The sequence below is a fragment of the Lasioglossum baleicum genome, chromosome 16, assembly GCF_051020765.1.
Source record: "Lasioglossum baleicum chromosome 16, iyLasBale1, whole genome shotgun sequence".
Taxonomy (NCBI): Eukaryota; Metazoa; Arthropoda; class Insecta; order Hymenoptera; family Halictidae; genus Lasioglossum; species Lasioglossum baleicum.
In genome coordinates, this window is record NC_134944.1 from 7,759,328 (window position 1) to 7,785,561 (window position 26,234).

The following is a 26,234-nucleotide window of genomic DNA, read 5'->3' on the forward strand; positions in this document are numbered from 1 at the left end:
TATGATAAATGTTAGCTCGGTAGATGGCTGTCGCAATGACTCCGAAAGATCCATAGATCAAACTGGCATCTTAGAGTCTCGTAATGCATCTGATCTTCCATCAGAATATTTCGGAACACAGTGTCATAAAATTCAGTATTAAAACTGCAAGGACAACAACACAACATTGTTATTAAAAATGTAGACAAGTAAATCCATCATTTATACATCTATGAAACAGCATTAAACTTTCAATACGTTTCATTGAATCGTCCGAAGGATTTCCGAAATTGTTCGAGGCTGATGAATGATTTATCGCGACAGACATACGATGATCCTGATGGAAGGTTAGCGGGTTGATTCACGATCATTGTACCGTGTCATTGCGACAGGCTGGGTGCGTTACCATGCGCTGACACGTAAATGTCTAGAGAGCAAAAAGGCTTGATCTGTTGTACAAACTAGTAGTGACGTACGTCGTTGTATGTGCCGCATCTCGTCCTTCCCGCGAGAACCGCAGGATCCAAGGGATCCAAAAGATATACGAACGAACGCGTACGGTGAAAATCCATTCGACTCGAAACCGATGGAAAGTTTTGCCGATTTTACACACTCAGTCCTCGCGTATCGATTCCGTGACCTTTCAACTTTTCTTGATCCATTGACAATGGGACGTTGTCGCAATCACCGACCCCTCTGTAGGAACGCAGCTCTTGCAAAATTCGTATTTAATTCACTGTGATTCTTTTGGTACTTAATTGTTTGGGTACTGTCTCCGAGAACATTGTGGAGCCCTCAATTAAAAATTGTAGGGCTTCCCGAAGCATTCTAGAGCTAGCCGAAATATTGTGGGGCTTGCAGAAAAAATATACAGCTTCTAGACAAGTGATGTGGCTTTTCAAAACATTATAGAGCTTGTAGAAAAATTATAGATCCTTCAAATAAAAATTATAGGGCATGCAGAAACATTGTAGGGCTTGCAGAAACATTGTAGGGCTTGCAGAAAAATTAGAGGACATGCAGAAACATTGTAGGACTTGCAGAAAAATTGTAGTGTATTCTAAAAAATTGTAGGGCTATCAGAAAAATGTAGAGCCTTCAAATAAAAATTATAGGGCTTTCAGAAAAATTGTAGAGTCTACTAAAAATTGTAGAGCTTGCAGAAAAGATGTAGTCTTCAACTAAAAATTATAGGTCTTGCAGAAAAATTGTAGGGCTATCAGAAAAAATGTAGAGTCTTCAACTATAAATTGTAGGGCTATCAGAAAAATGTAGAGCCTTCAAATAAAAATTATAGGGCTTACAGAAAAATCGTAGAGCATCCGAATAAAAATTATAGGGCTTACAGAAAAATCGTAGAGCATCCGAATAAAAATTATAGGGCATGCAGAAACATTGCAGGGCTTGCAGAAAAATTGTAGAGCCTTCAAATAAAAATGATAGAGCCTTTAAATAAAAATTATAATAGAGCCATCAATAAAAATTATAGGGCTTGGAGAAAAATTGTAGAACCTTCAAATAAAAATTATAGGGCTTTCAGAAAAATGGTAGACCCTTCAAATTAAAAATTGTCGGGCTTCCAGAAAAATGGTAGAGTCTAGAAAAAATTTGTAAGGCTTGCAGAGAAGTAATAAATCTTGCAGAAATTCCGATTTTTTGCGAAACCGGATTTCGTAATCCCTGCAAGAGCTGCGGTCCGAGGAAAGTTACACGGCAATCCGGTGGTTGTTACGCGTCCCTGAGAAGTCTGTAACCCGAGTGACGAATTGCCCAATTTGCTGTAGCGACCTCGCCACCACCCCCGACAACCGGAGACTTAGCTCGCGAACCGTTAGGCAAGCGGAAACACGAGGACACCGGGACGATACTTTCACGTACGTCGACTCGTGTGCCCGTAGAAAACCCAGCTGGACCTTCGTGTAGTACTCGTGACTAATATCCGTGTCGTGACATCCCTTGAACGAAAATTTGCAAAGAAACGCTATGAGACGCTTGCAGTCCTTGACCGAAGACGCCACAGGGAAAAAAAGAAATCCACACGCTTCGATTTACAATTTCTTAATCGAAATAAGTAAATACTGTGTCGTTCGGGAAGTATTGAGTGTCGTAAATTCGACGTTTCCGATTTTTCCCCGTGGATCTTCGCGCTCAGGAACAATAAAAAAAGGGCCCGCTGCGGCGAGTAGCTCTAGAAGGCTGTCCGATGGTCGAAGGGTTTCTATTTTCCATCCCCTATAACAATCGGAACCATCCCTGGATCGCTGAATTCGAGTTTCAACCCGTATCGCCCGGAGATTGTTAAATAAACATTTATTCCGGCGACAGTGGTTCTCGCGTTTCTTTTCTTCTTCATTCCGATGATTCATAGGACAATTAGAGGCTCCCCGCGGACCTTCTCATCTGGAAGTTGCGCGATTAACATCGCGGATTAGGTTTAATGGGGGCCGCGAGCGCCTCGCGATTATAATTACTGTACACGGGCGTAATTAGTACGCTAAACGAGAAAGAAACGGCGGTCGGGAGTGCTGCTTTTTAGGTCGCGATATTGCGACCCGTTCCCAACAGGTTATTTCCTTTCGTTTATCCCGTGCTGCTCGTGTATGTGTGTGCGACGCGTGAATTTTATTTCTCCCGAGTCGTCGTTATTTCACGGCTAATTTGTCGCGTCGGGAAAATGGCGCGGAGGTTGCGCCGGTTCACCAGAGTTCGTTCGCTTCTCTTTCGATTTTTCCGCTGAATTTGCTTTTCCGACGCCCATGTAATTGGGGTGCTAAAAGAGCGCGACGCGATTATGTCAAATTGTCGAGACGGGATCATTGGAAATTTTCTTCGTGGGAAAGGTCATAGGGACTTGGATAACATCTTAGATTCTTTCGGACCGTTCTAGGGACTTTCTAGGGATTTAGAGATCGTTCTAAATACTTCTAGCTCATTCTAGGGACTTCGAGGACATGTTAGGGCCTCGAAGAACGTGCCAGAAACGACTAGAGAACCACTGTGCGCGTCCCACCGGAAAATTCGCTTCCCCAGACACGGGCAATCGCTGTTCACCGCGAGAGCCGTTCGTTTCGCTGCCCGGGGGGCGGAGCGAGCGGAGTGGGCGTGGCCCGAGCGCTCCGGCGTTGCCCGTGTCCGCTGCGTAACGTAAAATCGGTGATCCCCTCGGATAAGGGTTAAACGAACGGAACACGGAGAGCTCACGGGGAACAAAAGCCTCTTCGGACGGCCTCCCGAGGAATTTCTCAGTACCGAACGAAAAGAGAAACCGGGGTAAAAGAAAAAAAGAAAGAAAGAACCGGTAAAAATGCGAACGAGAAAGTAGGCAAGTAGCGGTGAAAAATTAACCAACGGCGAGCGCAACGGTTTAAAGCGCCGCAGTGACCGACGGTGCGTACGTTTCTCGCGCTCAGCCTGCATGTGCATGCGACCTATTTTTTTCTCTCTTGCATCCCGTGTTTTTTGCATATATGCGACATAATAGAACTGCGAAACGCGCGCGCACACGCGAGAACAGTGTGCCAGTGTGTCGCTGTGCGTACGTGTATATTCGCGCACGATCACACACACACACACACGCGCGTGCATCCGTATGCAATGAGCTTGTGCTATTATCCTCGTGCACATACACACACACGATGTCTCTGTATCTAGCTCTCTCACTCTCTGTCTTTCTCTCTCTCTCTCTCTCTCTCTCTCTTTCTATCTTTCTGCCTCTGTATATATGTATGTCTGTGTACATAGTCGATGCACGTGTACACGGTGGCGCGAAAGTATGCGAGAAATACATTCTGACGCTTCGTCTACCGGCGGGACTCGGTTTTTAACGGTGGACTCTCATTGCGAAAGGATCTGGAATAGACTCTGCGGATCTTTATGCATTTATGTCTTCAAACAATTTTTTTTAAAATGCTGGACGATAGAATTCCACAGAATTTAGTAGGATTCTTATTTATCGCAGATCCATTGGGTCGGCAAGAAAGTAATTTCGAACATTATGAAGTTTTACGAGCGCGGAATTATGAAGCTACTAGAAAGATGGCGGAAGATCATCGAACAAGATCAAAGAGAATATTTTACTAATTAAAGTTGAACAGAAAAACTGTCTTGTCAACCCAATACAAAGACCATTGAAAATAATATTTCACATGATTCCAAAAATTTTGAAAATTGCATAAACATCCGCGTTCGACGTGTCGATCGTTAAACAAATTCCCCACGGAGTAGTAACTTGTTCAACGAAGACGAAACTAAATCGCTAACACGTCGAACCCTCCTTTGACCCCGATCGAATTTTACTTGTTTCGCCTAACCTAATCTAACCTAAACGATCGACGCGTCGAACTATACTCCCGAGGAAAATCTCTCGCATAAAACAATTTGATTTGCACTTCGAAGAAATGTGAAAAGAATGAACCGCCACCGGTAGATAATGCGTCAAGACTTTTCCGAGAGTCTGATCACGCCAAAATGGCGGACACGTAATGTCCAAGTACGCCGAGTCTAATAAGCACACGCTCGTCGCGTGCGCCTACTCCTGGCTGTTTAGTTTTGCCGTTGTTGTTTGCCGTGCGACTCGAGATTAACGAGTGACGTGTTCTCCGTTAATTTTTGTTTCTATCTCTCTCTCTGAAACAATATTATTTTCCGTTTTTTATTTTTGTTTTGTCTCTTGGTAAATTATTTTCTTAACAAAAAAGAAAAAAAGAAAGAAACATTCACCGGTTAATAAAAAGCTGTGGTATGAATAACGTAGTTCTTGTTGGCGAAGATCGATTAACTCGGCCGATCTACCGTATTGTAGATCGCCGGGTGAATCGGTGATCCCGATCTCGCGAAGGCTAGCCGCACACCCACGCATCTTGTATGTAGTTGTACGCCTGAGAATCCCCTGGGAATATCTGCTGCTAAAACTCTCGTTCCTCGCGAGATTCCCATCGTGCTCGACCGAGAGAATATGTGTTTGCGTGTATTCGATGGCGGAGCCAAAGCAGCTTAGAGCTTGATCCTCGTAGATCGGAGATATAACCGAAGAGACGCCTTCGCGATTTCGTCGATCACTAGAGCGATACGCGTGGTCGATTCCGGAACCGATCGATCTAACCGGTGGCTCTCGGTTTTCTAGGTGCAGCAGCCAATCTACGCAAGGAGGTAATCAGAAACAAGATCAGGGCCATCGGCAAGATGGCGCGTGTCTTCTCTGTCTTGAGGTAAGGATATTTTGTTGTTCGCTTCCCTAAACGTACATAGGTTCTCTCATCCCCTTAAACTGTGAACGAGATTCACGAATCTCGAACGGTTTCTAAAACGCATGTATTTTTATTTGTACTATTTACAAACATAGAATATTTCAAAAAGGATGTTTAGGAGATGTTTAGGATGTTTTAAATAATTGTTACACGGCAAAAGCTGTGTCAAACATGTAGCACCAACCCTTGGAATTTATTGTTACTTTAATTGATTAAATATGAGGAATTAAATATTGCAGAAAATGTGGAGAATTTAATGGAATTACGGGGTTCATTAAACCCTTGCTAAATTATTTGTCAAATTCGCGACAACCTCAATTTAAAATGTTTTAAATAATTGTTACACGGGAGAACTGTGTCAAAAATGTAACACCAACCCTTGGAATTTATTGTTACTTTAATTGATTAAATACGAGAAATTAAATATTGAAGACAATGTGAGGAATTAAATATTGAAGGAAATGTGAAGAATTTAATGGAATTGTCAGGTTAATTAACCCCATATTAACACCATCATGCTAATATCATTCTTTCGTTTTAGGGAGGAAAGCGAGAGCGTGTTACAGCTGAAGGGGTTGACACCGACTGGAGCTTTGCCTCTTGGCGCATTATCTGGTGGCAAGACGTCCCTAAAAAACGGTAAACAACTCCTGGAAATCTCTGGAATAATTAGAACTGCGGTAACAATTACGTGTCAAAGTACCACCGAATTTGGGCGAATTGGAAACATTAATTTTATAGTAATTAATTTTCCAATGTGGAAATAACTTTGTGTGAAATTAATCAAGCCGTAAACGGTGACCTTGGTATACCTGCGCCTCGAGTTGATTGGGGGTGCCGTAAACCACGCGTCACCCTAATTACAATACCCCCGATGGGACTTGTATATCCCCACTTTATCCTCCATATTTTCCGAAAGCGATTCAGCGAGTCTTCAATCTTCATAGAGTGAGCGTCGTGTGTCAAGTGTCACAGTTACGTATTACTATCTTATTATAATAATATCTTATCACAATCTATCTCTTATTCTAATAATTATAAATATTCTATCCATATATTCATGAACACATAAGTGTCTGTAATAATCTATAGTTATTTAATCTTGTTAACGAATCGATCATAAAAATGTCGTCGCGAACGCGAGTATGTATATGCGAAAGAATAAACTGTGTGCGTGGGTTCTCGAGTTCGTCGACCGATCGAATCGATTTCGAGCGCGATAATGGAAAGGTTTCGGTGGTATTTTGATTGAACGGTGTCGGGGGTGTGAACGGTGGTGACCGGTGCCGTTGTTTCCAGCTCTCCAAGGGTTCTCGCCGAACCACAAAATCACCTCGTTCGCCGAGGCGAAGGGTCTCGACGCTATAAACGAGAGGATGCCGCCAAGAAAGGACGCTCCACCCACGCCGGTAAACGAGGAGAAGCCCGTGATAAAGCCGCCGACTCCTGCGGGAGACAAGCGGGACCACAACACACCGCAACCGCAATCGTGAGCCTCACACTCGTCCAATCAAGGTACACATCACGCCCACGTGGACGATCCTGACCGAGGGAGATGTCACTCTAACCCCCTCGATCTTTCTCTCTGCCTCCAGCTCTCTCTTTCTCTATCTCTATCTCTCTATCTTTCTATTCGTATCTCTAACGCCGCCCCTGGCACAGAATATTCGACCGAAATCGCGGATTAGATCCAAAGAACTATTCTGACAGCGAGGTAGCTATCGTATCAGCCTCCATCAATTTTAGTAGGTACACTCACGTTGGAACAGTAGACATATTCTTCTAACACGGTAGCTAGAGAATTCAGCAACCACCATCAGTTTTAGTGGACACACTGAACCCTCTGATAACGGGGTAGCTATTGAGTACAGTAGGTTCCCTCAATTTCTAGTAGGTACACTCACTCCTCTTATAACAAGATAGCTATTCAATTCAGCAGCCTCTATAAATTTTTAGTAGATGTAGTCATTCAGGTCATCCTTCTCATAATATGGTAGCTATTGAGTTCAGCAACCAGCATCAATTTTTAGTAGATATAGTCATCCTTCTTATAATATGGTAACTATTGAGTTCAGCAACCACCATCACTTTTTAGTAGATATAATCATTCTTCTTATAATATGGTAGATATTCAGTTCAGCAACCACCATCAATTCTTCGTAGATATAGTAATCCTTCTTATAATATGGTAGCTATTCAGTTAAGCAATTCAGTTAAGCAGTTAAGCATTTATAACACGCTAGTTATTGAGTTGAATAGCCCCCATCAATTTTTATTGTAGTAGGTACAACAACCCTTTTCTAAATCGATAGCTATTGAGTTCAGCAATCGCCATCAATTTTCAGTAGGTGCACTCAACCCTTTTCTAAATTGGTAGCTATCGAGTTCCACTGCTCTCATCAATTCTTAGTAGGTGCACTCAACCCTTTTCTAAATTGGTAGCTATTGAGTTCAGCAACCACCATCAATTTTTAGTAGATACACTGAATCCTTTTATAACACGCTAGTTATTGAGTTGAATAGCCCCCATCAATTTTTATTGTAGTACAACACCCCTTTTCTAAATCGATAGCTATTGAGTTCAGCAATCGCCATCAATTTTCAGTAGGTGCACTCAACCCTTTTCTAAATTGGTAGCTATTAAGTTCAGCAACCACCATGAATTTTTAGTAGGAACACTGAACCCACTTATAACACGGTAACTATTGAGTTCGGAAGATTCCCCCAATTTTTAGTAGATATAGTCATCACTCTTATAACACGGTATCTATATTGAGTGCAGCAACCCTCATCAACTTTTAGTAGGTACACTCAACCCTTTTCTAAATTGATAGTTATTGAGTTCAGCAACCTCCATATTATTTTTTAGTAGGTACACTCAACTCTTTTCTAAATTGATAGTTATTGAGTTCAGCAACCCCCATCAATTTTTAATAGGTACATTTAACTCTTTTCTAAATCAGTAGCTATTGAGTTCAACAACCCCCCTCATTTTTTACTAGATACATTCAACGCTCTTCTAACAAGATGGCTATCTATTTCAGCAGTTTCTATAACTATAGCTAGATCACTCTCTACAGTCTATGCTTAACACTTAACAAAATTAACCCTTAAGTGGATAATATGACTATTTAATATTTAATGTAACTATTTAATAATGTAACTATTTGTGGATTTAAACGAAATTTTACTAAGTTTCTAATTACTTTGTTTCTATTTAATTGTAACACTGCATTTTTGAAGTACATTCTAAAGTTCCACTCGAGGGTTAATATTTTCTAGATAAAATCATCCATGTTTACTCCAATGCTCGAGGGATTAACAATTATTTCTCGGGTCGAATATGCTTCGCCAGGGGTGTATACATACTCCCAGAAAATGACCGCGTGTATTTTCTCTGGCGATGAAGTTAAACGACATGTGTGTCGCTTTCTGTTCGAGTCGAGTCGATGAGATTGGTAATGTAATTCGGTGACGGGAACAGTTTCCACGAGTGATCGTGTATCGAAAACTCACTATTCAGCCAGTGCATATCACCGACTAACATGCACGAGCCGCACTCACGGACTGACTTGTCTATCACGCAGGCTAACCCTCTCATCAATTTAACACGGAACACGCGGACTCACGGCTTCGCGTGTCGTCCTGCACGCCTCGGTGTAACACTTTGTCGACCGTGGATGCGTACCTTGTTAACGCTAGAACCCCGTTCATGCTTCGAACACCTCGGGATAGTTGATCGATCACGGAACTGATATCAGTGCCCTCGGTATTTCTAGCGTTTGATAGTACTCGAAAACAATGATGTTTTCTGGAAGCTCGAGCTGGGGTTCTAGCCACTTAATTGTTGATATAATTGTTCATCGTTTAAAGGTAATCGTTGTGTGTGAATGGACAGTCTCTTGACCCTTTCGCTGCTTTGAGGATTCGTTAATTTTCGGAAATTTCCCGCGCACGACCAATATCGCGCCGTGTTAATTCGCATGGTCTAGTGTACGGCCGGCCTCATAAACTATGGCACGTCTGCGGAACTTCGGAAACGTTCGTCGAAGTTTCGATATTGTCATCACGGTAACTGTCCGCGACTCGATAGAATTAGAGGCAAAGTAGTTGCGGCCGTTTATTGTCAGGCCTCGGGTCACCGGGTACGCTTTTGGGAGTGGGTAGACGACAGCTATTAACTGTCGAACGACGACGCCTGGGTCCGTTCGAACCCCAGTTTCTCGAAAGGTCTCGCAGCGCAACTTCTCATCCTCTAAAAGCCAAGTTAATAACCGATTGATATATGGGACCGTGATATCCTGGCAGCAAAAGGATTAAAAGACGGTTACCAAGTACCACAATTTTACCCCCTCGTGTATATCACAAATCAGTGTCCTCGAGATATATTGCCTGCTGGGGATTAAGGAGAACGCCACAGGGGATTGGGGATCGCCTCACAATGGACGCTGCAATCTCAGAAGCTTCCGATATACAATTAATAAAACCTAACCCTTAAAAATTGGTAGAGGTAGATTTTTTAACGCAATGAGGGTGTTGCAGTTCTTGGTTTGCTCTGTCTACATGTCAATTGTCAGGTGGGGTTATAAATTGTTGCACCCCCAACCCCTACATATTTGAAAACCAAATTTCTCCAAAACCAAGGGATATTTTAAACATCTCCTTGGGGGATTTATAGTACTAGGTTCACTCTTAGTTATCAATTTTCAGCTATGGTTATAAGGATAGTAATTCCAGCACCCCGAACCCCCAAAAGTTTAAATCTTAAATTCTTCAATATTGGAGGCATATTTTAGAAAACGGACTGGGGTTGTTACAGTACTAGCTTAGCTCTGTCTAAATATAATTTTTACGTCGGGTTGTAAATTATTATTGCGATTGCTGCACTCCCAACCTTTAAATATTTCAAAACCAAATTTCTCCAAAACCAAGGGATATTTTAAACATCTCCTTGGGGGATTTATAGTACTAGGTTCACTCTTAGTTATCAATTTTCAGCTATGGTTATAAGGATAGTAATTCCAGCACCCCCAACCCCCAAAAGTTTAAATCTTAAATTCTTCAATATTGGAGGCACATTTTAGAAAACGGACTGGGGTTGTTACAGTACTAGCTTAGCTCTGTCTAAATATAATTTTTACGTGGGGTTGTAAATTATTATTGCGATTGCTGCACTCCCAACCTTTAAATATTTCAAAACCAAATTTCTCCAAAACCAAGGGATATTTTAAACATCTCCTTGGGGGATTTATAGTACTAGGTTCACTCTTAGTTATCAATTTTCAGCTATGGTTATAAGGATAGTAATTCCAGCACCCCCAACCCCCAAAAGTTTAAATCTTAAATTCTTCAATATTGGAGGCATATTTTAGAAAACGGACTGGGGTTGTTACAGTACTAGCTTAGCTCTGTCTAAATATCATTTTTACGTGGGGTTGTAAATTATTATTGCGATTGCTGCACTCCCAACCTTTAAATATTTCAAAACCAAATTTCTCCAAAACCAAGGGATATTTTAAACATCTCCTTGGGGGATTTATAGTACTAGGTTCACTCTTAGTTATCAATTTTCAGCTATGGTTATAAGGATAGTAATTCCAGCACCCCCAACCCCCAAAAGTTTAAATCTTAAATTCTTCAATATTGGAGGCATATTTTAGAAAACGGACTGGGGTTGTTACAGTACTAGCTTAGCTCTGTCTAAATATCATTTTTACGTGGGGTTGTAAATTATTATTGCGATTGCTGCACTCCCAACCTTTAAATATTTCAAAACCAAATTTCTCAAAAAGCAGGGGATATTTTAAAGATCGTCTTCAGGGGTTTATAGTACTAGGTTCACTTTTAGTTATCAATTTTCAGCTGGGGTCGTAAGGACAGTAATTGCAGCAACCCCAACCCCCGAAAGTTTAAATCAAAAATTTCTCAAAAACTAGGGCATATCTTGAATATCACCTTGAAGGGGGTTATAGTACTAGGTTTACTCTGCTTAGTTACAAATTTTCACATGGGGTCATAACGGCAGGGATTGCTGCACCCCAACCCCTAACAATTTCAATCTTAAATTCTTCCAAAACGGAATTGTATTCTTAAAAACGCATTCAGGATGATGCATTACTAAGTTCTCTCTATCTACATACCAATTTTCACATGGGGACATAATCACAGCGTCGCCTTGACCCCCAACCCCTGAAAATTTCAAACCCTTTCTCAAAAACCAGGGCATATTTTAAAGATCGCCTTGAAGAAGATTATAGTACTAGATTTGCTCTGTTTAGTTACCAACTTTCACATGGGGTAAATAATAAAAGCAGCGATTGCTGCACCCCAACCCCTAACAATTTCAATCTCAAATTCTCCCAATACATGCTGCATTACTAAGTTCACTCTGTCACATACCAATTTTCACATAGCATCAAAATAACAGCGACTCCTGCACCCCGACCACTAAAAATTTTAATCTTAAATTGCTAAAAAACGGAAACGCAAATTTTTAACCTCTTGCCGTATTTTATTGAGTCAGACTCGTGATGAAGATTTCAAACAAAGTTTAACAGATATGAATGTTATGCCATTCTTTTAAGCTGAAGTAAAATTTAAACTGAATGTAGCCGTACAAAACACATAAAATTTCTTTATTCTTCTACCTTATTCTTGAGGATGAAGACTGTAACTGTATCGAAAATGTTACGGCAAGGGGTTAAAAATACTTCGAGGATGTTGCAGTACCAGATTCGCTCCACTTAATCACCAATTTTCACATAGAGTCACAAAGACAGGGACTCCTGCATCCCCTAAAAATTCAAAAATTGTTCAAACTCAGAAGCATATTTCAAAAAACGCTTCGAGGCAGTAGCCAGTACCATATCCACCCAAGCCACCAACTAATTTACTGTCGCACAGCAAACACTCCCCACCCCCGTGGCGTTCTCCAGGGACCCAGTGACAGTCGACACAATCGAATCCACACAGAGCATGCCGGGCACGCATGGGACTCGGTCGACAGAGTGTTCCGTCCCTGTTCCAAGAAAATATCGATCGAGTCCAGACCGAAGTCTTGTTTCAGGTGGCAAGGATGGGTCGTAAGGTCCCAGCGCTGTCGTCGCCACCATCGAAAGATCCAAACCATTGCTCGTCTCTCCCCCCCGGTTGTTATCGCTAGTGCACTGTTCGTCGAGGCAAGAGGATGTCGCCGCGGATCCGAGAAGGATCCTCCTCGCAAGTACGAGGCCCGAGAAGAGAAGCAGAAGAAGAAGAAGAAGGATGATTCGAATAAGAAGGATGATGCTGATGACGATGATGATAAGGAAGATGAGGATGAGGCTGCGCGACGAGGGATCCGCTCGAACAACTTTGGCCGTCGGCGCAGAAGCGTCAGGAGCCGAGGTTCCTGTCCCCGTTTGTCAAGGTTCCTCGAGGATCATCGCCAGGGGCGACGATGGAGACGGTTCGGCCCTGGTCTGGTTCCGTTCCGCTCGCGTTTCGACCGCGTCGTATCGTCAAAAACGCATCGAAAACGCGGCGTCTCGTTGTTCGCCTCGCGGGAGGAGGAATCGCGATCATCATTGATCCCGTTCGTCCTGTTGCTGTCCAGCGACGAGGACGAGGACGACTTCGATCTCGATCTGTCCGGCGATCTTCTGCTCTCTGTGATCGCGAGATAGTAGGGCCTCCGACCTTCTTCCCTTCGAGAAGAAAGCTCAGAGTAAAATGTAAAAGAGTATGCGTGTGTGTGAAAGAGAGAGAGAGAGAGAGAGAGAGAGAGAGAGAGAGAGATTATTGGATCGATGGGAATTCCGGGGGACCATTGAGAGGATTGATTCGAGAGTAAAATGAGAAATCATACCAGGATTATTCTCCTCGATCCTCACGCTCGGATAGCCCTATTATGTACCAGCGTGTATTCGAACAAAGAAGGTTCGGGGGTTCTACGGATACATCAGGACACCGTCGCGAGGCGAACGATCGAGAACGGGGCGAGAAAAACGGTTCTCTCCGCCGAGTAAGTTATTACGAACGAAGATTATATGCGAAACGGATTTTCTTTTTTCGATCTTCGACGCGCGATTCTTACCACGATTATAATATGAATACATATACAATACATGCATACACGTACACACATAGAGAGACATATACGCGACAGGTTTCGACGAGAGTAAATTTCGAACGGAGTTATTCACACGGGAGATGATATAGGGAAACAAAGATACAACAACAACAAGAATAAAGAAACCATAGAAAAGAGAAAAAAAGAGAAGGCAGCTGGCCTGTCGGTACGGCGGAGCTTCCGGTTTTAGGATTTACTAGGTTCTTAAGGAGTCCGCCCCTGGGTGGTGCGAACGGCATCCCCACGACAGGGTGGGGTTTACTTAAATCTTAAGTCGAGCTAAGCGTTTAGGGTTAAGCCGTAAGTTATATCGGAGAATTTATTTAATATACCGCATATATATACGATAAATATATTATTAATTGATTATTACTATTATTATTATTATTATTGTCGCTATTAATATTATTATTATTATCGATTACCGTTATTATTATTGTTACTATTATTATGATTTGTATTATCGATATATGATACGGTTACGGTGATCACCGCCGCCGCGTGCACACGCTCGCAATTATTTTTTGCACGTCGAGCGAGTCCTTTCCGCGAACACCGAGGCTGCGTGAGTTTCTCACACATACACACACACACACACACACACACACGACTGATCGATATGTCTCGAAGTCTCGTTTCTTCGTGTTCTTTTCGGGTGTTTCTTTCCTCTTTGCTTTGTCTCCCCTTCCGCGTTCGGTTCGCGACCTTTCGTTCAGTCGGTCACAGCGTGTCCTGGGAAATCGTTCTTGGAAACCCATCTTTATTTTTATTTTTAAAGCGTTCGGATACCAGAAAACGTACATCCGAATCGTACTTCCTGCATCTATACGATGCTCAGGACTTTTCGTCTTTTTTCAAACGGAATTTCTCGAGTCCTTACAATTCGGATCTTCATGCAAAACAAAAATGACTTTCCCTGGGAGAACTAGGACTCTTCTCCAATTTCATCTGTCCACTGTTTTAATTTGCATCTGCTCAGTCTTATCGTAAAATCTACAGGGTAATCCGTTTTTAAACGGCCAAATGTTAACCAGCTGTAGCGGACCCCAAATGGAACAACTTTTACCCCTATCACTTTTTTGGTTTCAGTCTTGATTTCCAGATAATTGCAAAAAACTCCATCATTTTTTGAGTTTACATAAAATTAAATATCTCAGGACTCCAATGATGAATCTTGATGGTTTTTCCTTTGTTTAGTTTTAAAATAAGTAGGAGCATCTTTTTTATTAAATAAACTTTTTTGTATGACCTTCGGATAAAAAGAAAAAAAAAAGTGATATGGGTAAAAGTTGTTCCATTTCGGGGTCCTCTACAGCTGGTTAACGTTTGGCCGTTTAAAAACGGATGACCCTGTATAATTACATTGCGGATCTTTACGCGGAATAGAAATCATCTACCTCAATCGCAACAAACTGGACAAGATGAAAATCGATTTCATTCTTTGATGAATTAAATAGTTTGTAAAAATATGACTGCGTATCTTTATGCGAGATAGAAATGTTGTACATGATTTGTAAAAGACAGGACCCTTAATAAGTGAAAGACATCGACGTTTCTAATTGTCTTAGCTGGTTCACAATTGTAAATCGCGATTTTTGTCATGAATATTTACAATCCGCAGTCGACGAATAGGACCAAAGGGTTTCCCGTAGCGTTTTTCCGAGAGCCAAGTGACCTCCGGCGATCGTCACCCCATGAAAACCCCGTGCGATCCCGCATAGCGCACGGGGTCCTCGGTGTTCTAATTACCATCACCGCTCTCCCCGTTCGCGAGAGCGAAAAAAAATTATCAATCGATTCCCCGTCAAGTTTCTACCCTCGATCAAACCCGGGAAACCGATATCTCCTCGTGTCATCGATTCCAAAACTTGCCTCTCGCGTTTTAGAGAACAAAAACCACCCCATCGAACGAAAAAACATCGTGTAAAAAACACACAGAAACACATACACACACAGGAGACTTCGAACGAAAGCAAAAATCGAAAACGGAGAGGGACGATCGAGATCGCAAAAAAGAAAGGAGAAAGGAGACAAACTGTGAAAGAGAAAAAAGCAAAATGGGCGCGCTCGACGGGGCAGACACAGGGAATCTCGCGGAGGCTTCGGCGGGCCTCTCGATCGCAGCATCGAGAAACGATTTCTATCAAATTTCGATCCTCGTATACACAGAGATGAACATGGACACACACACACAGGGAGTCGCGGTTGGTCGAGAGAGACAGACAGACAGACGGAAACCGGAAAACAAGACACAGTAGCGTCGAGTCGAATTTTCTCGCGAGGGGAGCCGATTTGCGGTTCCGGGAGGAGCGAAGGAACGGAAAAAAAAAGACAAAAAAGGATCGACCAAAACAATTGTAATCCGCGTCCTCGCGTGTGAAGGGAGCGTATATAATGATTTAAATTATAAAAACCGTAGAGCACAGCCGTGTATAAGGGAAAAGAGAGCGACGGGAAGAGCGAAAGCCGCGCGCGAAAACACAGAGAGAGACACGAGAAACAATTTTGACGAACGTGTTCGCGGGCGTGTCTCGGGGACAGCGAACGAATATTTTGTCCGAGTCCAAGAACGTCGGGGTCCCGAGGGACCCAGAGATATCGGCGCCACGGACAGCCACTTGCATAACACGTCTAGTAACGTTTGATCTTCTATGATTTTAATGTGTGTTCTTGCTACTATCCGACATAAGTCTGGGCCACGGCCGCGCACCGCCTGCTCGCGCTTGGCGCCGGAAGTTTCTCCTCGAGAAACAAAATACAGAGACCTCCTCACCGCTCTTTTTAAAAAGATAAATTTCAGCTAGTGCGTAGCGTCTCGAGAAACCGCGAGATTGACTCTTCGAGGATCTTCTGAAATATCAAACATGTTTGTCTCGAGGTATATTATTAATACTGGGCCAACGAGAAGCGTTGATGGTCTTGTATTATTTATATACGCTGCGGATCTTCGTGCGAAAATTGTCTAGCCTCTTGCCAAAACTGTGACGGAACTCTTTGATGTATTTATTTCCATTAATTTGTCAGACTTCGTTTAAAATCTTCGTCGCGAATCTAATTGCGAGAGATTGGAGCCAGAATTTAATTATTTAATTCTTTCAAAAAGCTGAAAATTATAGATTAGTATTTTTAACGCTAAACCTAGCAAGTATTAAAAGCGCATATTGTCTCGTAAAAATGACGAGATGATTTATTGCGATACTGTGCCATTTTTATTCAAGTGTATACTTCAGCAAAGAAATCTGTTCGATAATTATGAACGCATAAAATCCGCGGTCTAGTTTAATTATATCAGTGTGTCTTGTACTTTAGAAACTAGATAATCGTCCTCGAAGGGTTAAATTAAGGCTTCAAGCTTAGGGGATCAGCAGCGACACCACTCGGTCCCGACGTTTCTCGAATATCAGTGCCAAACTACATTCCCTTTTTCATTTACGTTCACTTATTGTCAGGCGAACAGGGTTTTCGATTGTTTGAGAGATTCTCGTTCCGCCGGGAACTCGAGGACTTCCGGTCTTCGCTCCCAAGATGGCCGCCCCGTGGCCCTTCTCCAATCCCGAACTCACTCGAGACTTCGCGTTTGTTCCCCCCCCCCCTCCCCCCGTTGATTTTTAAGCACCAATCGGACTGTTCTCCGTTTCGTTTTTCAATCTCCCGCGGTTTCCGGCGCGCTGATTTCTCACCGGAACCGGAACCCTGTAACACCCTGTAGCACCATCCCCGAGGAAATCATTTCGAGCAACTTTTTCAGTCGGTTTTGCTGTTTTTCTCTAGCCAATTGCGATTTGAAACGGCTAATCGAGAGAGCTGAAGTGGAGGCGGCGGAAGCGGTTCGGGACCGAGGTGGTCGCACGGTGTTTCGAATGGCGCGTTCCAGTTTGACGAAACTCCGAAGCTGCAGATTAATCGGAAATATCCATCTAGATTAATATTCCTAGAGAAAATTATTTCTTATAATAATAATTAAAACTCAACTGCGGATCTACATGCGAGATAAGTTTCCTCCATCAATTGCGAGAAATGGAAATCACATGGAATACTCATTCGTCTTTTAATAATTTAGAAATATTTCTTAAATCCTTTTAATCTTGCCACTACTTTATATTTCACTTTCTCAATTTTGTCACGAATACATCAAATCCGTAGTCTGATAACTAGCAATGTCGTTTCCGTTTTGTTCGTCTAAATAGATAATAATTGTTAGAGAAGCAGTTTCGTCAGCTGGTTCCTGCGAACGAAACAACGTGTGTCGCCGGGGAATCATAGCGAGACGTGTGCGTAGCAACAAATGAACAACAAAAAGGAGAAACGACGGTCTGAGGGGGGGTTGGAAGGGAGGGGGAAGTGGATCGAGGGCCACTTCCGGCGGCCGAATCGCGTTCCGGCGGCAGTGTAAAAGAATTACGGTCTGAAACATAATAAAGATAATTGAGAAAAAGAATATTATTATAAAAAAGGAGAAAAAATGAATTAAATAAGAAATACACATATATATACATACGCATATATGTATATATATGTGTATACACAGGAGGAAGGAAAAAAAAACAAATTATTATATATATATATATATATCTCTCTCTCTTCTCACTATGATAAAGAAACAAACAAAAAAAAAGGATATACAGTGAAATAATAATTCTATCTCTCTTTGCTACCAAGTTGTACTTATTCTTAATTGATTTACTTGTACAAAAGAATGTGTTAAATAATAATGAAATACATGATATACATCTATAAATAATAACATATTATAAATAATATAAATATATTGTGTGTATGCGCGCGTGTACACGTGTTCCGTACACGCGAAAAAAACAAAAAAAAAAAAGCGAAACGAGAGAGAAAAAAAAAACGTTGAGTGTGTGTGTTGCGTACGGTGGTGTTTCTCGATGCCACACACGTGTACACGCACGTGCGTGATGATATAGCGTTAATTAACGATTATTATTCTTATCGATTAAATATCACGGTCGTACGTGTGGATACCACCGGTTTATTCTTACTTACCTTTTTAATTATCGATTGTCACGCCGATTCGTGTCCGTAATTCTGATTACCACTAATTAAATAATCATTCTTCTCGTTGCCGTTCAGCGACGACGTTACACCGGCGCCGTTTAACACTGATTGTAGGCTGCGGAACAGGGAATATCCGGGGCTGGGTAAAATCGTATGCGAAATATCATCATCACCGAACAAACGCTATATACAAATTACACGGCCAATCATCCACAGTTGAACGAGAAACCCTCACGATCATCGTCGAACGAACCGTTCAATTTTATCGAATAAAATATTTATCGAACAAACAAATCGCGTACATTCTCGTTTCGACCCTTTCGACTCGAGGGTGTTGCATTTCAAACGTTCATCCTAAACGTTAGGTCAGCGCACGAACTCCTGCCCGGTCTTCCTGTAAATCTATTAAGGTTTACGGAGAACTAAAATTATTTTAAATCATTTTATCGAAATATAGCTAGAATTAATGTATCAAAATTTTTAGCGCCATTCTTTTTATAATATCTACATTGAATGTATCAGAACCCATACATCTATTGTTAACACTAAACCTACCACGACGATCTAGATTTTTTATCTTGCAATTATTGAAATTATAATGATGCTTCCATTAAGAAATGATTTAATAAGTATATCTTTATCAAGAAATCGGGCATGAACATCCGCACTGACCTGACACAATGTTCCCGTCGTTTTGCTAGACAAAAATCAGTTTCCTTCGGAGAGAGAATATCATTGTCTAAAGAGAGACGCTAAACGAGGTCCCCTTAACCCTTAGCAGTCGAGGGGTGACTCGGAGTCACCACTAAAAATATCCACAATATTATTTGCATTATTAAATATGTCCATATTTAATCAATTGCTACAAGTATTGTATGAGTTTTTTTAGCTTGAAGTTTGCTTTAAGTATTGTACGAGGTATTATTAAATGTAGAATTATTCTAGGTCGCGGAAGAAACGTTTAATTTTTAAGTTAACACATTACCGACCGGTGATTACTGCACAATTTTTAAAATCTATGGTTCATGGCTGAATTTTTAATGGAACCTTCAACAGCGACAGCAATTTTCACTGTGAACTAACAAGTCACCCTCAATAACGTTATTTAACACATTACCGACCGGTGATTATTGCTTAATTTTGAAAAATCTATGGTTCATGGCTAAACACTTTTTAATGGAACCTTCAATAGTAACAGCAATTTTCATTATGAACTAACAAGACACTCTCAATAGCGTCATCTAATAGCTTCATTTAAGATTGCAATGTAAAAGAAAATTTCTATGCTTCCTTTTGGTACAGAAAAATTATTAAAAATTTCTATGCTTCCTTTTGGTACAGAAAAATTATTGAAAATTTCTATGCTTTCTTTTGGTACAGAAAAATTATTGAAAATTTCTATGCTTCCTTTTGGTACAGAAAAATTATTGAAAATTTCTATGCTTTCTTTTGGTACAGAAAAATTATTGAAAATTTCTATGCTTTCTTTTGGTACAGAAAAATTATTGAAAATTTCTATGCTTTCTTTTGGTACAGAAAAATTATTGAAAATTTCTATGCTTCCTTTTGGTACAGAAAAATTATTGGAAATTTCTATGCTTTCTTTTGGTACCGAAAAATTATTGGAAATTTCTATGCTTTCTTTTGGTACAGAAAAATTATTGAAAATTTCTGTGCTTTCTTTTGGTACAGAAAAATTATTGAAAATTTCTGTGCTTTCTTTTGGTACAGAAAAATTATTAAAAATTTCTATGCTTCCTTTTGGTACAGAAAAATTATTGAAAATTTCTATGCTTCCTTTTGGTACAGAAAAATTATTGAAAATTTCTATGCTTTCTTTTGGTACAGAAAAATTATTGAAAATTTCTATGCTTTCTTTTGGTACAGAAAAATTATTGAAAATTTCTATGCTTTCTTTTGGTACAGAAAAATGATTGAAAATCCTATTAATAGGCTTCCGGTAGGTAAAGTGTTAATACTTTCATTTAAGATTGTAATGTAAAAGAAAATTTCTATGCTTTCTCCTGGTACAGCGCAATTATTGAAAATCCTAGGCTTCCTCTAGGTAAAGTGTTAAACTAGCTCTGACTGCGAAGGGTTAATCCTTAGCACTCGAGTGGTGACTCTGAGGGTCCACTAAAAATGTAATAATATGTTGGTATCTAATCAATTACTAAACATTTAAATATTGTACGAGGTATAATATCAAATATTTCATATCCACCAAATTTAAAAAATGGTATACAATGTAATTGTTTTAGTTTAGAAGAGATGTTTTTAATTTTCAAGCGGAGGGTTAACCCTTAGCACTTGAGTGGTGATTCTGAGGCGGCACTAAAAATTGCTGTACCATTATTTAAAATATTCTTTACATTATTAGAGATGTTAGTATCTAATCAATTACGAGTATTATATCAACCATTTTATATCCGTTAAATTTAGAAAATCATCTAGAATGGAATTATTCCAGGTCGGCTGAGATGTTTCATTTTCAAGTTGAAATAGCTACGACTGCGAAGGGTTAATATTTTAATATTGTGTACTTCAGAGTTTTCCTTCCGAGTAGAAGCGAATTCTTCAACGGTGTCCCCCGGAACGGATAATTTTCGTGTAGCCGAGGAAACTGCGGTATCGAGAGAGAGAGAGAGAGATCGTTCGACGTCGGGAAACGAATTTTACGAAGACGTTCGTGCAACTGAGGATGCGATGAACCCGTCACACGGCTATCGAGAACAGTATTTTACCCATCCCTGCAGAACACGATCGCCGCGGAGTGAGCACGTTGAAGTGAGAGAACGTGTGCGTATGAGAGTCTTCGGTAAAGCTAATATACAAGCTGTATATTAACTGTTACCGCTGTTCACTGTCATTGTGATGATGGTATTACACCGTTTTAGCTGCACGCTGCCACGAGGGCCACGGGATTCCATTCTCGGGACGCCATTGCACCCAGATCATTCGATTCGGGCTCGTTCGGGTTTTATCTTCAATCGCAAGCCAAGGAACGCACTGGAGCCTGTCGTGTTGCGCCGAGGATCTTTACGCGTGATGCTATTTTCCTTCATTTTACCAACACTAGGTTTACCGAGCACTAAAAGTCACCATTTTACATATTTCAGACAAGTAACGGGGAACGGATCTGTCGAAATTTTTAGAATACACACGCCGGAAGAAGTCGATTTGTTCGAATCTCAGTAAGGTAACAGCGCCAATAGTTGACCAGCACAAATCACTGCGTGAATAATAGCAAATGCCTTTTATCCTCTATTAAGGTGGAAATGCTGTTTGAACTTTTTACATTGTAAAACAAAGCTGTCTTTTCTTTTTAATAACTGTATTATTCAAATTTTCTAGACATTTTTGAAAATTCAATAATCGTGGCAGAAGTTGACCATCCTTGAAAACGAGAGAACTACTAATTGATCATACATTAGTTAGCAGTTGACTTGCAATGATTAGTACATATTACAAGTAAAAGGGCAAAGAATGAATTAAAGAAGTTAACCCTTAGCACTAAATATTGTTGAATCAATAATGTAAAATGATTGTTACGTTATTAAATTATCAGATGATTAAATTGTCAATGGTTAAGTTGTAAAGAATACAGCTTTGTTAATCAATTATATAGTCGCCATTCTTATCTACAATTAGAAAAGAAGAAGAGTTTAGTATTCATGTTAAAATACTTCCGCGTGCAAAGGCTTAACACCAGATAATTCTAATTTAGAAACAAAGAGTAGGTCTCGTGATTTGCTTGTTCTTAATTAATATGAGAATCTACTTACTTCCACGTTTCCCTGAAAAATGGTCAACTTCTTATACGAGGTCAATTATTGGTGCGTTTACCTTAATCGTAAATTAAAAATTGCGGAGGCACAGGGGATACCTATTCAATCAATTAATTAGAAAATCTGTACTGTCAATACTGGGACAAAAGCGTCACTAATTCGTGCTGGAAAATGATTATCATCGTTTTTTAACGAAATTCCTGTCTGTGCTTTCAACCAGAACATATTGGAGCCTGTCGCAACCCTGTCGATCTGCGACACAGATCAAAGAATCCACGAGATCGCGTAAAGATCCTGAGGATCTATCCCCGAAGCAGGGCTTCCCGCCTCGCAGCTTTGCCAACCGGAAAGAGCCGTGTTCGAGGCGTCGAAGTTCGAACATACGCGGTGGAAAAAAAGTCAGTTTCGAAGACGTGTGCCCTCGTGCGTCCCCGTGCAGCCGCCTCGTAACATTGTACATATTATCTGCGCGGGTGTCTCGATCCCAACGTGTATCGTGTCGTAGAAATCTCTTTAGATAGGCGAGAAAAAGTGACGATCGATCGTCGGTAAGTTATCGACTCGGCTCGGATCCCCCGCCGGATTTTCTCCGATCCTCGGGGAGGATGGATCCTGTGGATTCGTCAACATTTATCAATTCCTCGAAAGGTCCTGTTTCTTCGGGATCATCCTGGGCGATCGTGTCCTTTCAGAAAAATCTTCCTCGGGAGGGAGAAGGACGCGATCGTCGCGAGCCGTACTGCTTTCGTAACGACGGATCCTGACGATCCTCGCGCCGCCATTGCGCACCGTAGATCCTTCGGGCAAGCCTGGATCCTTTGAATCGGCGCGCACAAATCAGCGTTTTCATGATTTAGAATTCACTAGACTGCGGGTTTCGAGCATATTTATTCGGTAAAAAATTAATTAACGAGTTAATGAAATGTTTGTATTTTTCTCGGAAACCGGTGTGACCTCAAGGTCAACGTACCACAGTCATTTTAAAAAATACTAAACCTCTGGTTTTCTTAGTTAGAACGGTTAGAAATGTTTAATTTGATGTTTTATTTTATGAAAACCAGGATGAGTAACAAATTGATCAACCAGAAAAAATTTCCTTCTAAAAATTGCTGTACCATTATTCAAAACATTTAAATATTGTATCAGGTATTAGACTTATTTTTTTATCCATAAAATGAAAAGATCATATGGAATGGAATTTTACAAAAACCAAGACGAATAATTAATTGATCAACCAGAAATTTCCTTATAAAAATTGTTGTACCCCATTATCCAAAACATTTAAATATTGTATCAGGTATTATATTTACTTTCTTATCCATAAAATGAAAAAAATCATATAGAACAGAATTTTACAAAAACCAAGATGAATGATAAATTGATCAACCAGAAATTTCCTTATAAAAATTGCTTCGTACCATTGTTCAAAATATTGTTCACGTTATTAAATATATTTAGTCAGATTACATTATTAAATATATTGGGATCTAACCAATCACTACACATTTAAACAGTGTATGAGCTATTATATTTACTTTCGTATCCATAAAATGAAAAAAAATCATAGGAAGAAATGTTTAATTTCCGAGATAAAATAGCTCGATGTTTCCACAGATGTTTTCTCGTGCTTTCGAACTCCGTGCACGTTATAACCCCGCGTAAAGATCCGCAGTCTGGTTATATCGGTAGGATGCGGAGGATCTGCGAAATGCTCGATCCGCGCGATGGCGTCGCGAGGACCGGCGACGAGGAGGGGAGGAGCTGTATAATACTGTAGAAGCGTGTATATCGTTAAACTTACGATTGGGTCGAAACCCAAAGCCTTTCTCTTAGACTTACGTGCGTGTCCACCGGCTCTCGAGCGCCGGGATCGATCGATCCTTGGTCGTCCTTGCGAGAAAAAGAAAACCTAGAGCGAGCGAGAGAGAGAGAGAGGAGAAAAAGGAAAGAGAAGAAGTGTGTGAAATCACGCGACGGCGATTTTCGAGAAGCTCGCTAGCGAGAGAGAGAGAGAGAGAGAGAGAGAGGGAGGGAGTGAAAGAAGCGACGCGACGGTTGCCCCGAGACAGAGAGAGAGAGAGAGAAAGTAAAACCTTCCTCAATAGCAATATTTTACTCAATAGCAAAACGAGAGAGAAAAGAAAAGAGGGGACGTTCTAGAAAACTTGTATTCTAGATTTTATATGTGAATCTCAACGGGGGAGAGAGCCGGGGGAGAGATTCTTAAAACGTTCGTTGTCTTTTTATAACGCGATTAATGGCGGAGGGGAACAGTGGAGGATCGAAGAACGGTTGAACGAGACGTGGAGGAACGTGTGCGTGCGAAGAGACACGGAGGATCGATCGATCGTCGTCACCCTTTGGTGGGGCTAGCGATCTCTTAGATTGTTAAAAACGAACAAAAAAAGGAAACGAGAGGAACTCGTTCGAGACACACTTTTGTCCCTCCGTGACGCGAGCAAGAGAGAACGCCGACGAGCGATTTTACCGTTTTATCTACATTTTTCAGACGCGCACTCTTTTTCTCTATCTCTCTTTGTAACTCTTTCTATTTCTGTCCGCGCGATGTGTTGTCCCCGCGATCTATATCGCGGCGACGATCTATCAGAAAGATAATTATACGATATTCAAGGAACGGATATATATAGTCGTACGCCTCGATCGGACCGGAAGCAGCCCCAACCACGGATATGTATGTCGGATCTTTTTCAAGCTGCTTCCGGTAGAGGCGCGACCGGATCGCGGATGTGATATATCGATCGATTAAGTATCCCATTTGAGCTAAGAATAAAATGGAATCGTTATTAATCATTGCACGAGACTGTTATTCTATACGTTCGGTTCTTTCGCCGCATAATCATCGCTGGACTGCGGATCCTTGTGCTTGTCGATCGCACGATCTCCAAACCTATGTGAAACTATGATCGATTATGTGAAACAGTGCTGGGCACGGGTCTCCTCTCTCCCCTCTCCATGGCAATCGACGCTTAACCGGAGGGGGACGCTGTGGGGGGACGGTCTTGTCTCGATTTAAGCAAATGTGCCCAGCACTGATGTAATGTGATTTGTTTGTAATTACTAGACGGCGGATCTCGGAATAAACATTGTCCATGTCAATTGTGAGAAACCGGAAGTTCAACTGGAATATCAGTGCGAAAGTTCGCGACCGATTTCGTATTTAAATACGACACACAACGGAAAGCCATCGTGGAAAGTAATAGTGCAACAATATCCTCGATTTATGCTGTCTTTTCAGTTCGCATCTCGGATCGCATTCTTGTCAGCATATAAATCCGCAGTCTAGTAATCACTAGACAGCAGATTTCTTTGGGAAATAAACATTTTCTTTCTGAATTTCAACGAACTGGTGTCGAATGGGAATTTATTTTCCTTCTTGATGTGTTGAACCCTTTGCACTCCTTTGTCGAGTCTTATTTTTTAGTGAAAAACAGATATAAATTGCAACGAAGTTTGAGTAATATTTTAACCCTTCGCACTCCAGCCTAGTGGCTCGTATAGTACACTAACAACTCCAGCACTATATTAGTTAGAAGTGTATAAATACAGTAGCGGACAAAAGTTTAAGACCTCTCCAAAGAAGACGATAACTTTTTTTAATATTGTACTATATACGATTTGAGCTTTTTTGGCAAGCTAGAGCAATTAGTTTACTAAAGGAATGTGAAAAGAAATTTTTTCAAAAATTGCAATAGATCGGAATTGATGAAAAAAATACTAAAAGTTGAATTTTTAACTTTTTTATGTGAGCCTATATTGAAAATATAAAAAATACGTTTTGTAGATCTGTGTCAATTAAACGTATTCTGAAAATTTCGTCAAAATCGGTCGACGTTGCAATGAGCTACAAACGTTTAAAGATGGTAAAAATTGCAGATTTTCACAATTTTCGGCAATAAATCGTTAAAAATAGTTAAAAAAATTAATTTTCACATCCTTAACTAATTGTTCTAGATTCCCAAAAAGTTCAAATCGTATAGTACAATATTAAAAAAGTTATCGTCTTCTTTAGAGCAGTCTTAAACTTTTGTCCGCTGCTGTATGTATACAGGATGAACATTATAAAGCGTTACA

General features: G+C 40.8%; 1 protein-coding gene across 6 annotated transcripts in view; it reads left to right on the forward strand.

Annotated features, from left to right (window-relative positions):
- LOC143216891 (uncharacterized) overlaps nucleotides 1-24,554 on the forward strand; it is a 138,002-nt gene extending 113,448 nt beyond the window's left edge. For 2 of the 6 annotated variants that reach the window (XM_076440456.1, XM_076440452.1), the window contains 4 exons: nucleotides 5,102-5,186; nucleotides 5,767-5,864; nucleotides 6,525-6,714; nucleotides 12,292-24,554. In XM_076440456.1, coding sequence (XP_076296571.1) covers nucleotides 5,102-5,186; nucleotides 5,767-5,864; nucleotides 6,525-6,714; nucleotides 12,292-12,889 — 971 coding nt within the window. In that variant the 3' untranslated portion in view covers nucleotides 12,890-24,554. Of the gene's footprint in view, nucleotides 1-5,101; nucleotides 5,187-5,766; nucleotides 5,865-6,524; nucleotides 6,741-12,291 lie in introns of all 6 variants that reach the window. The other 4 variants (XM_076440451.1, XM_076440455.1, XM_076440453.1 and 1 more) reach the window with 3 other exon arrangements.
- Nucleotides 24,555-26,234: the final 1,680 nt, after the last annotated feature.